The sequence below is a fragment of the Phyllobates terribilis genome, unplaced genomic scaffold (assembly GCF_046119375.1).
Source record: "Phyllobates terribilis strain yellow unplaced genomic scaffold, ASM4611937v1 Scaffold_1__5_contigs__length_1240528914, whole genome shotgun sequence".
NCBI classification, from domain to species: domain Eukaryota; kingdom Metazoa; phylum Chordata; class Amphibia; order Anura; family Dendrobatidae; genus Phyllobates; species Phyllobates terribilis.
In genome coordinates this window covers 400,439,322-400,451,349 of record NW_027362761.1, presented here as the reverse complement: position 1 = coordinate 400,451,349, position 12,028 = coordinate 400,439,322, and the positions used below count along the sequence as shown (strand labels likewise).

At 41.6% G+C, this 12,028-nt stretch overlaps 1 protein-coding gene across 1 annotated transcript in view; it reads left to right on the top strand.

Annotated features, from left to right (window-relative positions):
* SNX2 (sorting nexin 2) overlaps positions 1–12,028 on the top strand; it is a 47,707-nt gene that overhangs the window by 23,997 nt on the left and 11,682 nt on the right. The window contains exons 8-11 of the mRNA XM_073676859.1: positions 2,261–2,336; positions 7,181–7,294; positions 7,535–7,628; positions 8,178–8,383. Of these exons, the coding sequence (XP_073532960.1) occupies positions 2,261–2,336; positions 7,181–7,294; positions 7,535–7,628; positions 8,178–8,383 (490 nt within the window). The remainder of the gene's footprint in view (positions 1–2,260; positions 2,337–7,180; positions 7,295–7,534; positions 7,629–8,177; positions 8,384–12,028) is intronic.

The following is a 12,028-nucleotide window of genomic DNA, read 5'->3' as shown; positions in this document are numbered from 1 at the left end:
ACTCCCCAAAGGTATGGAGAAAAGTGATGTGGTCAGATGAGATCAAAATTGAACTTTTAGGCCACCAAAGGTATACGCTATGTCTGGCGCAAAACCAGTGCAGCTCATCACCCCCAAGAACACCATCCCCACAGTGAAACTTGGTGGCAGCATCATGCTGTGGGGATAATTTTTTGGTAGCAGGGACAGGGAAAATGATCCGAGTCGAGGGGCAGATGGATGGTCCAAAATACATGGATATTCTTGAGCAAAACCTGTTTCAGTCTGTCAGTGATTTGACCCTGTGGCGGAGGTTCGCCTTGCAACAAGATAATGACCCAAAGCATACTGCTAAAGCAACAATCGAGTGGTTTAAGGCGAAACGTGTAAGTGTTTTGGAGCGGCCTAGTCAAAGCCCAGACCTTAATCCAATTGAGAATCTGTGATCAGACTTGAAGATTGCTGTTCACCAGAGGGAACCAACTAACTTGAAGGAGCTGGAGCAGTTTTGCCTTGAGGAATGGACAAAAATCCCAGTGGAAAGCTCAGACTTATCCAAAGCGACTTGCAGCTGTAATTGCTGCAAAAGGAGGCTCTACAAAGTACTGACTTTAGGGGGGTGAATGGTTATGCACACTGAAGTTTTTAGTTATTTTATCTTATTTTGTCATTTGCCTCAAAATAAAAAGAAAACCAAATGTTCAGTTGTAGGAATGTTCTTTAAATCAACTGATGCTAACCCTCAAAAAAAAAAAAAAATCTGTGAAATTCTAGCTTGTGAGGTACAAAACACGAAAAATGCCAGGAGGTGAATACTTTCGCATGCCACTGTAGAGTGAGACAGATAGTTATATACAGTTTTAGTGTGTGTGATTAGAATTGTATAGATAAGGCCTAAAGTTCAATGTGCCTTATTCTTTGCCCCTTTTAAAATGTACTGTGCTCAGCATAAAGGAGAACACTCCCTTTGAAAATTAAGATCTTAATATCTCACCAAACAGAAAAACAATTTCCAACATTTTGACAGGACTTGGTTTCATAGAACTTTTTTTTAATCCATAAGATTAGAAATTTTGCAATGGAATTAATATTTTTTAGTTTATATTAGTTGATTCAAAAATGAATACATCCCACATCAAAAACTAGTACATCTACCATTTTGTATGATGTCCATGATTTTTAAGGGCAGCACCAAGTCTTCTAGGCATGGAAGAAACAAGTAGGTGACATGCAACATGTATCTTTTTTTCCATTTTTCACGAACGACCTCGTTTAGAGTCTCTGGACGCTGGATGGAGAGTGATGCTCAACTTGTCTCTTCAGAATTCCCCGCAGGTGTTCGATTGGGTTCAGATCAGGAAACATACTTGCCCACTGAATCACTTTCACCATGTTCTTCTTCAGAAATACAACAGTGGCCTTACATGTATGTTTTGGATCATTGTCATGTTGGAAAAGTGCACGTCTACCAAGGGCATGGAGTGATAGTAGCATCTTCTTTCAATATAGAGCAGTACATCTGTGAACGTATCTCCCTGACACCATCACCACTCATGCAGCCCCCCATAAGGTCACTGCCACCACCATATTTCACTGTAGGCACCATGCTTTTTCCTTTATACTTCTCACCTTTGCGATACCTTACAGTTTTGAAACCATCAGTTCCAAAAACAATTATCTTGGTCTTTTCTCTCGAGTATAGTGTCCCTGTAGTCTTCATAGTTTTCAGCATGGGCTCTGGGAAATTATAGATGAGCTTTTTAGTGCATGGGCTTTAGGAGAGGCTTCCTTCATTGATGACACCCATGCATGCCATTCCTCTGCAGGGACCCTGTATTGTCATGGGAAATACTCAACCCTGTTTGACTTACTACTTTTTTTAACTAACTGCAGTGAACTGTTTAGGTGTTAACTTCTGACCTGGACATCTGAGAGATGATTACACTTCCATCTTTAATTCTTTCTAAACAGTAGACTTGCCTCTTGTTAATTAGAATTTTGTCTTCTAAACTTTATCTTTGTGCCTAAGGCTTTCATTGGGGTGTACTCATTTCTACAACATGGTTTTCAATGAATTTATTAGGAAAATTACTTTTTTGGGTATGCAAAATAACATTGTGTTTGCAATGAATGATCCATGTTTGTGGGAGTATTTTGTAGTATGCGAACCCATAGAATACATTGATTCTGAAAGGAAACAAAAGGTTTTCTGACATCTGTTGGGGTGTACTCATTTATCCTGAGCACTGTGTGTATATTATTATTTTTTTTTTCTAAATAGATATCTTCAACGAACTGTGAAACACCCTGCACTTTTGCAAGATCCTGATGTTAGACAGTTCTTAGAAAGCTCGGAGGTTAGTATTGTACAGTGCCTATATTTCTCTGCTTGTACTTTTGTATCAGGGCTGTGGAGTCGGTATAAAATGGACCGACTCGGACTCCTAAAATATATAATAAATTGGTACAGTCGTACAATGCAGGATGTGTTGAATATTTTTTCATAAGAATTTGGGACAGTTCTGAAATGTCCTATAAATGTCTGTTCTGTTCCTGATCTAAGGATGAGATGAATCTGTGCTGCACTTTATGTACACGCTCAGTAGTAAGGCCGGGCTGTGGAGTCAGGGAAATTGAGGAGTCTGAGTCGGAGGTTTGGCTTACTGACTCCAGAGCCCTGCTTTGTATATCCGTTTTCTGCATATTGTTAGGCCGGATTTCTTATAATCCAGGTTTTAACTACATTTCACGATTTAATTCTACATAACTCTGCTCAAGGATTATCAAGGATTTTTCGACAGAATGTTGGCATAATACTGCTTGAAATGTTGAAATTCATCCTGCATCTCGAAGTTGCACAAAAATGTTGCCACCTTTTTGAATTTTTTGTGTCAGTCCTGGCCAACTCCTTCATCTTAATAAAACAGCTGGGGGAAGATGGTGTGTAATGAAGCCACCCAACAAACTCCCTATAATTTATGCCACAAAAGTAGTGTAAATTTTGCCAGAAATAGGTGCCCAGCTGCAGTAACTAGTGATGAGTGCAAGGGCTCAGAACTAGTTTGCTCTGGTGTGTGCAGAGTATTGCGGGTGCTCGAGTGACATGTTCGAGATCCTGCGGCCTCATGTTTTGCTGCTGTTAGACAGCCACAAAACATGCGGGGATTGCCTGACAACCAAAGGCAATCATGCAGGCTTTGTGGCTGTCTAACAGCCGCTGAACATGAGGCCGCGGGGACTCGAACATGTCACTCGAGCACCCGCAATACTCAGTGCATACCTGAGCACCCTAGGCACACGAGTAACAAGCACTTGCGCTGATCACTAGCAGTAAAGTCTTTAGCGGCGGCACACAGATGTAAGGTGTGCTATTTTTAATGAGTATGGTCCTTGGTGTCCAATGTCCATACATCGCTGCCCTGCGTTATATATTATATGAATAGTAGTATTTGGTTTGGTGTTGCAGCTCAGCATTATCCAGAGTAGAGCGCTTTTCCTTCTACAATCATGTACCCCAGGTCTTTGCGCCATTACTGGTGCCTCTTGGGTCCCCCAACGTAAAATCATCTGTCAGGGTTTCCCATCTGCCGTTGGCAGTGGTGGCTTGTCCATTGTTGTCTGCTCCCACAATGCACTGCTTTCTAATAACTAATAGAATATTTAATGTAGTATCCTGGGTGAAAGAATAAAATGAACTGACCCTTTCACTGCCAGTGACATGTAATATGTCCTGACCATTGCCACAGCTAGAATATAAGGGGTGCAGGATGAGAAGTTATTGGTGTGTAAGAGGGAGCCATAAAGTCTGCTGCTGTGCTCCTCTTGCAGGTCTTCCCGTGACCCTAGGGGGAGGATACAGTAATGTTTCCGCCCTCAGAGGGGATAAATGCTCTCATATTCAGGGGTGTCTTCCTTTTCTGCAGTATACCCGAGTGATCTGCTGAAGTACATGAGATCAGCATGACGTAGGGGGGTGTACTGTACACGTCATTGAGTGTTATGGTCCAAAACACATTTATTATGGGGTTACACTCGCATTACTGGGCAACCAGCCTGTTTTGTTCTAGAGAAGGAAACAATGGAAATTTTCATTAAAAGCTTCAGTTTCGCTAATGCATATAACCAGCCTAGGAAATGCTGTCAGCGACGTGTGCAGATATTCACTCATCTACTCCATGGGCACACAGGTCCGTTTTGCCAGAGAAGGCAACATGTTCTTCACTTCCCAGGATATCTTTAAGGTTTTGATTTAATAAATGTTCATTTAATGTGGTCTGATAGACTTGTTATATACATTCCAATAAAAATAAAATAACAAAGCTGGGCTCATGTCCAGGGTGAACTTCGGCCATTTGTCTGACTAGTATGCTGTAAGCAGCAAGTGGGGGGGAAAATGCCACAACGTGACGCTCTGGTTGCTGCTCTCTATATAAATACTAGAAGGACTTGATCTCTGAGCAACATTTCTCCAAGATCCTATCCCAATATGTAGTAGGTGTAATAGTAACAGCAAATACCACCAATTAGAAATGTAGTATAGTTCTTCTGATTTTGTTTTGTCTCTTTCCTCATGTGCATGTACTGCAAGACCTTAGGTATCCATGGTTACGACCACTGATATACTGACAGCTAGTTGTTGGTTGTAACCATGGATACCTAAGGTCCTGCAATACCTGTACATGAGGAAAGAAACATGGCGAATCAGATATTTGCTAATATTACTATTACACCTACTACATATTGGGATAGGATCTTGGAGATGGGAATACCCCTTTAACTCATTCCCGACTGGGCGATTTTTATATTTTTGCGCTTTCATTTTTGTCCTCCCCTTCTAAGACCCATATGCTCATTTTTCCTTTGTTTTTAATGAGGGGAAAAGAGGGGAGATTTGAATTTTAACTTTTCTTTCTGCTTAAAAACCTTTATATAGTTTTATTTTTGTAGTTGGGGGAACTTGAAGCTGTGATCATCTGATTGCTTGTGAGCTATACTTCAAAACATAATACAGCAATATGTAGAGAAAACCGTGGTCTCCAATGAAGCCCAGCCACAGGTTGGTCTTCACAGTAGGACTGTTATAGCAGGCATGGAGGGGCTTCAGCTAGGCCCTTCAGCTTAGACCCTATAATTGCCTTTAGATTAGTTTGAGTCCTGGTCTTGAGACACCCACCCTTTGCTCAAAAAACCTGAGGAGTGCAGAGCTCAGGCAGGAGCTAAATCCAAGTACAGATTCAATAGTAAGTTATAGATCTATTGAATCCTTAACTCCATTCTGTGCACTTCTCAGATGTCTTTGTGATGGATGGGGGCCTCCAACCTCCCAACTAGTCTGTAAGCAATGAAAAGGCCTAAAAATAAGTCTAAAGTTGGTTACGATCTAGGATTTAGGAGTGACTATTGAGCCTGGGTGGGCCCATACTACACTCCTGGCTTTGGACCTGCTGAGCGAAGGCTCCAGGTCTGGCCTTTAAGAGGAATAAAGAGCTACAGAAAAGCTGAGGCTTCACAGAAGCTGGAAAGTCAAGTTCTGGAAAATGCCAAACACGGCTAGATTTGACCTGCTTCTTGTAGCCTCTAGGCAGAGCTTTCCCATGATATCCTGTAGTGTGGAGGATATGGACTGTGACTTGATCCTTAGAAGGGGCTGGCTTGTTCTTTCTGAAGAAATGCAGCATGCCTATTGGACTTTCTGTGCTTCTGGATAAGCAGGTTCATGTTTAACATTAGTAAATGGTCCTGCTGATTCTGGACCCATGTTTTGCCTACGGTTTGTTCCTCTAGTGATGGACTAAGGTGCTTGGATAAGGTGTTATCTGAGCACGCTCGAGTCCTAACCGACTATTTTCTGCATGCTCGGATAACATGTTTGCATCATTACGGCTGCATGTCTCGCACCTATACCACTTGAAGAGATTGCCTGACAAACAAGCATGCAGCTGCTGCGACGCGAACATGTTTTCTGAGCACGCCGAGGATACTCGGATCTCCAGCGTGCTCTGATAACACCTTATACAAGCATGTTCACGCATCACTATTCCTTGCCACTCACAATGCATTGGTCATTGATTGTTGCATTTCAATTATAAGGGGATCCTGCAAAAAAAAAAAAAAAAGTTACAACAGCTAATTTTCAATAATTTTTATTTTAACAATTGTAGTGAACAGCCCATGTGTGCAGCTGCATGGCATACAGTTGCATATGTCAGGGCAATATGTTCAGCGACTATATCAGGATTATTTCCTGACTGATACATTAGCCGTGCAATAATAAAATCCACAATTACTCCAATGTGTGACCAGTAATGACAAGCGGCTGCGTCATGTTCATCAGACTTGCTGTGTAGTTTGCTGTCAGTGTTTGGAGACTTGTTATTTGGGGGTGCCTCCTTTTTCATTTAGCCTTACTGTGGCACAGTACATGGTATGCTAGGCTGTGCTGAATGGGTCTTAAAGGGGTTGTTGACTGGGCCCAGCACGCTGCGTCTATCCCTACATGTCATCTCTGTGGCCACTGATTGGCTGCAGTGGTCACATGCTGTCCCTGATGGAAGAGGAATTGAAGGCCTGGCGTTAGTGTTGCAGAAAAGCATTGTGGAATCAATAATGGATTTTTTTTTTTTTAATTCCCACTGTTCCTGCATTTATAATAAAGAGGGGGTGAAGCTTCCAAGTCTAACTGCCCTTTCCCTCCTTGTATCTTGTCTCCAGTTTGCACAACAACCAACGTACAAAGCTAATTGAAGGCGAGCGGTCAGCAAGACTAACGTGAATCGGTCTGCGTGTGCCTCACTGATTCCTATGCTCCTACATTGCATTTCATTTTTATTCTTGCTCTTAAAGTAGGTTTTCCATACTTGGCAGTTTTTTTCCTTCTTTTTACACAGTGATGGAAGACCCACGCTGGCTACCTGATGTAGCTGCTTTAAGCTTTAGAGACCCTCTTCCTATTGACCTTTTGGCAAACCCCATATTGGCTCATCTATATGTAAAATCGGTAAATTAAATTGTTTGGTTTTTTTTTTTTTTTCCATGCTCCCTACTGGGATGGGAAAGGCTGTAAATCAGAAAAAATGAGTTTACTCTGTATTGAAATGTACTTTAGTGGAGAAAGCGTAACATCCTTTACTCCTGCTTGATCCTCTTATAAGACGCTAACCTTTAACCGGTTTGTTTGCCCTTATTTGTCATTCAATTGCAGCTGCCGAGAGCGGTTAGCACCCAGGCGTTGAGTGGAGCGGGATTATTGAGGATGGTAAACAAGGCTGCAGACGCTGTCAACAAAATGACAATCAAGATGAATGAATCGGATGCCGTAAGAGCTGATTTTTTTTTTTTGAACTGTATAATGATGGCCATCGGAGGTTAAACAATCTCACTTTCAGCTCATAGACGTAGAACATAGAATCATTTACCTATTGACTCCATTCTCTTTGGTCTGTTGAGCCACACAGTTGTATGCCTCTTGTCAACCACTACTAAATCTAATATAACAGTTTTTGTGCCTTGATAAATTGGCCTTTTTTTCTTTTTCCCCATTTTTCTTTGCCATCAGTGGTTTGAAGAAAAGCAGCAGCAATTTGAGAATCTAGATCAACAACTTAGGAAACTGCACGCCAATGTTGAAGCTTTGGTCTGCCACCGTAAAGGTTTGCTTTCTTGCAGAGTGTGTATTTTTTGCGTATTATTTTTATAGTACATTTTATGACCAGGGCTCAGTTTGCCTTCCAAAATTCTGAACTCCATTAACCCCTTGACTTAATAGTACGTCATGGTGACCTGGGCCGATAGTACGTCATTGGTCCAATTAGGTCATATGGCGATTGCGCCTGCACATAAGCGGTGCGGGCGTGATCGCGGCTGGTTGTCAGCTGATAGTCACAGCTGACACCCGGTGCTATATGCAGGGAGCGGTCCCACACCACTCCCGGCACATTAACCCCTTTTCAGTTGAAAAAAGCTTTGGACAGGCTGAAACGTCTTGTGAGTTATGGAATAAACAAATTGACCACCAACACGTGAGTGCCGGGATTTGCTTTTCCTAGAAACATTGTTTTCCACGTGCACCACCCCAGCTGTACGGAGTGCCGACTAGATTCTCTTTCCACAATGACCCTTTCATATATTTCTTTAGGGGTTTTCTACATTTAAGTTTGATGAAATGTCTGACATGTCACTTGTCCTCCTTTTATATATAGAGCTGTCGGCCAACACAGCTGCGTTTGCAAAGAGTGCTGCTATGCTGGGCAACTCCGAGGATCACACTGCGCTGTCCCGAGCTTTATCACAGCTGGCAGAAGTAGAAGAAAAGATAGACCAGTTACATCAGGAGCAGGCATTTGCTGACTTTTATGTGTTTTCAGAACTCCTCTGTGACTACATCAGACTCATTGCTGCTGTGAAAGTAGGTGCATTGTTGCATTGTGTCAACTGTCTTAAAGTAAAATATATGCAGCACAGTGTTTCAACACATGAATATCTCATCCATAGATCAGACATCCCTTTACTAATGCATCACATTAAAGGGTCAGTCTGACATTTTATCTATGTAAATTGACCCTCGACAATCCCAGAATGGAACATGGCTGTGGCCACACATGCGTGCTGCTGCTTCATTAATTCATTCATTCATTCATTCTATGGTTTGCCTTCAATACCGATAAAGTATCTAGCCTGCAATATGAATAATATAACTGGGAATTTGATGACTTGACTTATTAATAAGGGGACTTGCTATGAAGGTGCCATCTTCAAAATCATAATTTATCGTGATATAAGGCTGTGCTCACACAGAGTATATACTTGGAAAAACTACAGTGTAGTGTATGTGAATGGGATTGTCTGAATCCATCTACACACAGTGACTGCAGACTTGTGAATCCTCACCGCGCACGGTCTGAATTCCCAGTGGTGGGCGCTGGCAGCCATATGACAACAAGTATGCGATTTACATGCTTCCAGTTAAATTTCGACTAGACGTGCCCGGCCTTGCTCAGTACATTTGTATTGAGCGAGTCCACTTGCGTCTTGTTGGCATGTGACCCCATGTATGCAGAATACATGCTTACGGTCACACGCCTGCCTTCTCCCGGCACTGGGAATTCTGTGTGTGCTGTGAGGGTTCACAAATCTGCAGTCATACATAGTGACTGCAGACTTGAGCCCCAAACCTTTAAGGAGACAAGCTACATACTGAGTCTCCTCAGCAATTCTCTATGTGGGGGAAAAAGGTATGCCTATTAGAGACACTGACTTCACTAGGTGGCACTAGCGAGAGCTTTATTTCCACCTTGTAGAGAGAGGTATTGCATATGCTTAACAATACAAATGATGAATTGTGTTAAGACCCTATAGAAGTATAGGGCAAAGTGTGTGTGTGTTTTTTTTTTTTTTTTTCCCTTATATTAACTCTTCTGCTGCAGACTTGTAGTGTGTGAACATTGCCCAGCAGACAGAGCAGCTCCTGATTGATAGGTTCTGTCAATGAGACAGGAGCTGAATTGTTACCATATTTTATCTAAAATACAAGTTTCCACTCATTTCTGTTAGAGCATTACTGTAATTACTGTCAGATTTCCATTGTTAAAAATAATTTAAAATGTTGTTCCTATAGCGCCAGCATATTCTTTAATCCAAAAAATGTCAATCTCAAAATCAAGAAAAATGGCACTTTGTACACAAGGTCTCCACCAAAAACCCAGAAAAATAATCTGCGCCTAGAAGCGATCCATTAATATAAAAAACTAATTTTATTGATATACAATTAAAAAGAATGAAAAAGCAGAATACTGTAAACGGTGGACACTGAACACTGATGATGATAGAACAGTATGTACATAGAACATATGACCATAAATAATTTAAATAGTAAAAGTAAGTGCTGATCTTCCACCAGGTATCCAAATTTTTACTGGCAAATGTATAGATGTAAGTAACAACTCCACAAAATCACTAGATGTATGGAACAGGTGGTGGAATCCACCATACACCTCTCTAGCCTACAGTAGCCTCATCTAGCCTGTGCAATTTAACAAGGAAATACTAAGAGATTGTCAATTACCTGGAAAACGGCAGCGTCACCAAAAAAGGTGTTCAGCATCCCCTCACCCTGACGCGTGTTTCGCCGTCAGCTTCTTCAATTCAATTCCATTGTTAACCCCTTTAAAGCCCATGACGTATTAATACGCGTCAGTGCCCTGGGCTTTAAGAGCCTGACTTGTATTAGTACGTCATGGCGATCGCGCGCGCAGCATTGCGGTGGCTAAAGGGAGGTGATCGCAATACTCACCTCCTCTTCCGGCCTCCAGCGCTGTCTGCCGCGGCTTCCCGGATGTTGCCATGACGACCCGATGTTGTCATGACAACATCCGGGTCACCAGACAGCAGGAAGATTTTTTGGTCATGCGCAGTACATGACCAAACTATCTTCTCACTGTGCAGCGCTGACAGCCTGTATAGCACAGGGATGGTGCTCCATCCCTATGCTATGCAGGCGATCAGAACAAAAAAAAGTGAAAGTCCCATAGTGGGACAAAGTAAACAAATAAAACAACTGTCAGAAAGTGAAAACATTTTTTTTTTTTTAAATTGTAAAAATAAATAAATAATCCACCAAAAAGAAAAATAAAATGTACCCATCAATAAATATTATGAAATAAAACAAAAACAAACAAAAGTACACATATTTGGTATCGCCGCGTCCGGAACGACCGGACCTATAAAATTGTCCCACTGGTTAACCCCTTCAGTGAACACGGTAAAAAAATAAAATAAAAAACGACGCAAAAAACAATGCTTTATCATTATGCCGCCAAACAAAAAATGGAATAACACGCGATCAAAAAGACGAATATAAATAAAAATGGTACCGCTGAAAACGTCATCTTGTCCCGCAAAAAACAAGCCGCCATACAGCTTCATCATCCCAAAAATCAAAGTTATAGCGCTCAGAATAAAGCGATGCAAAAATTTTTTTTCTAGAAAATAGCTTTTATTGTGTAAAAGCGCCAAAACATAGAAAAACGATATAAATGTGGTACCGCTGTAAACGTACTGACCCGAAGAATAAAGCTACCTTATCAATTTTACCACACGTGGAGTAGAATAAAAAAATTAAAAAAAAAAAAAAAAAACAATTCCTGAATTGTTGGTTTTTGTTTATTCTGCCTCCCAAAAGCTGGAATAGAAAACGATCAAAAAATTTCACATGCCTGAAAATGGCACCAATAAAAACGTCAACTCATCCCGCAAAAAAACAAGCCATCACATGACTGTCGGCCAAAATATGGAAAAATTATAGCTCTCAAAATATGGCGATGCAAAAACTAGATTTTACAAAATGTGTCTTTTAGTGTGTGACAGCTGTCAATCATAAAAACCCGATATCATTCTGGTATCTCTGTAGTCGCACCGACCCGAAAAATAAGGTCGTCTAATCACTTATACCGCACTAGGAACAGCTTAAAAAATAAACGCTTTGGTTGGGGTTAGGGTTGTGCTAATGTTGGGGTTAGGGTTGTTGTGTGTGGTTTTTTTTTTTTTTTTTTTTTCAGAAGTAAAATAATATGGCAACTAGTGTTGAACGCAAGTGCTCGCTACTTGAGTTTGCATCGGGTGCTCGGGTATGCATTGAGTATCGCGAGTGCTCGAGTCTCCGCCCCATATGCTTCGTGGCCAAAAAAACATCGCGGGGATTGCCTGCCATGCACGACCGATCCCCTCATGGTTTTTTTTTGGGTGTCTAATAACCGTGAAACATGCGGGCGGGGACTCGAGCTTTTCACTTGAGCACCCGTGATACATGGTGCATACCGGAGTACCCGATGCAAACTCAAGTAGTGAGCACTTGCGCTCAAGACTAATGACAACTTATTCAATATGATGACCTAATGTTATCAAATTCTGTGTCGTACCTCTGGGTTAAAAATGTACACTATACCCCTTGATAAAATCCTTGAGGGGTGTAGTTTCCAAAATGGGGTCACTTTTGGGGGGTTTCCACTCAAAAAGTCAAATGGCGCTCCTTCCCTTCCAAACCCTGCCGCGCGCC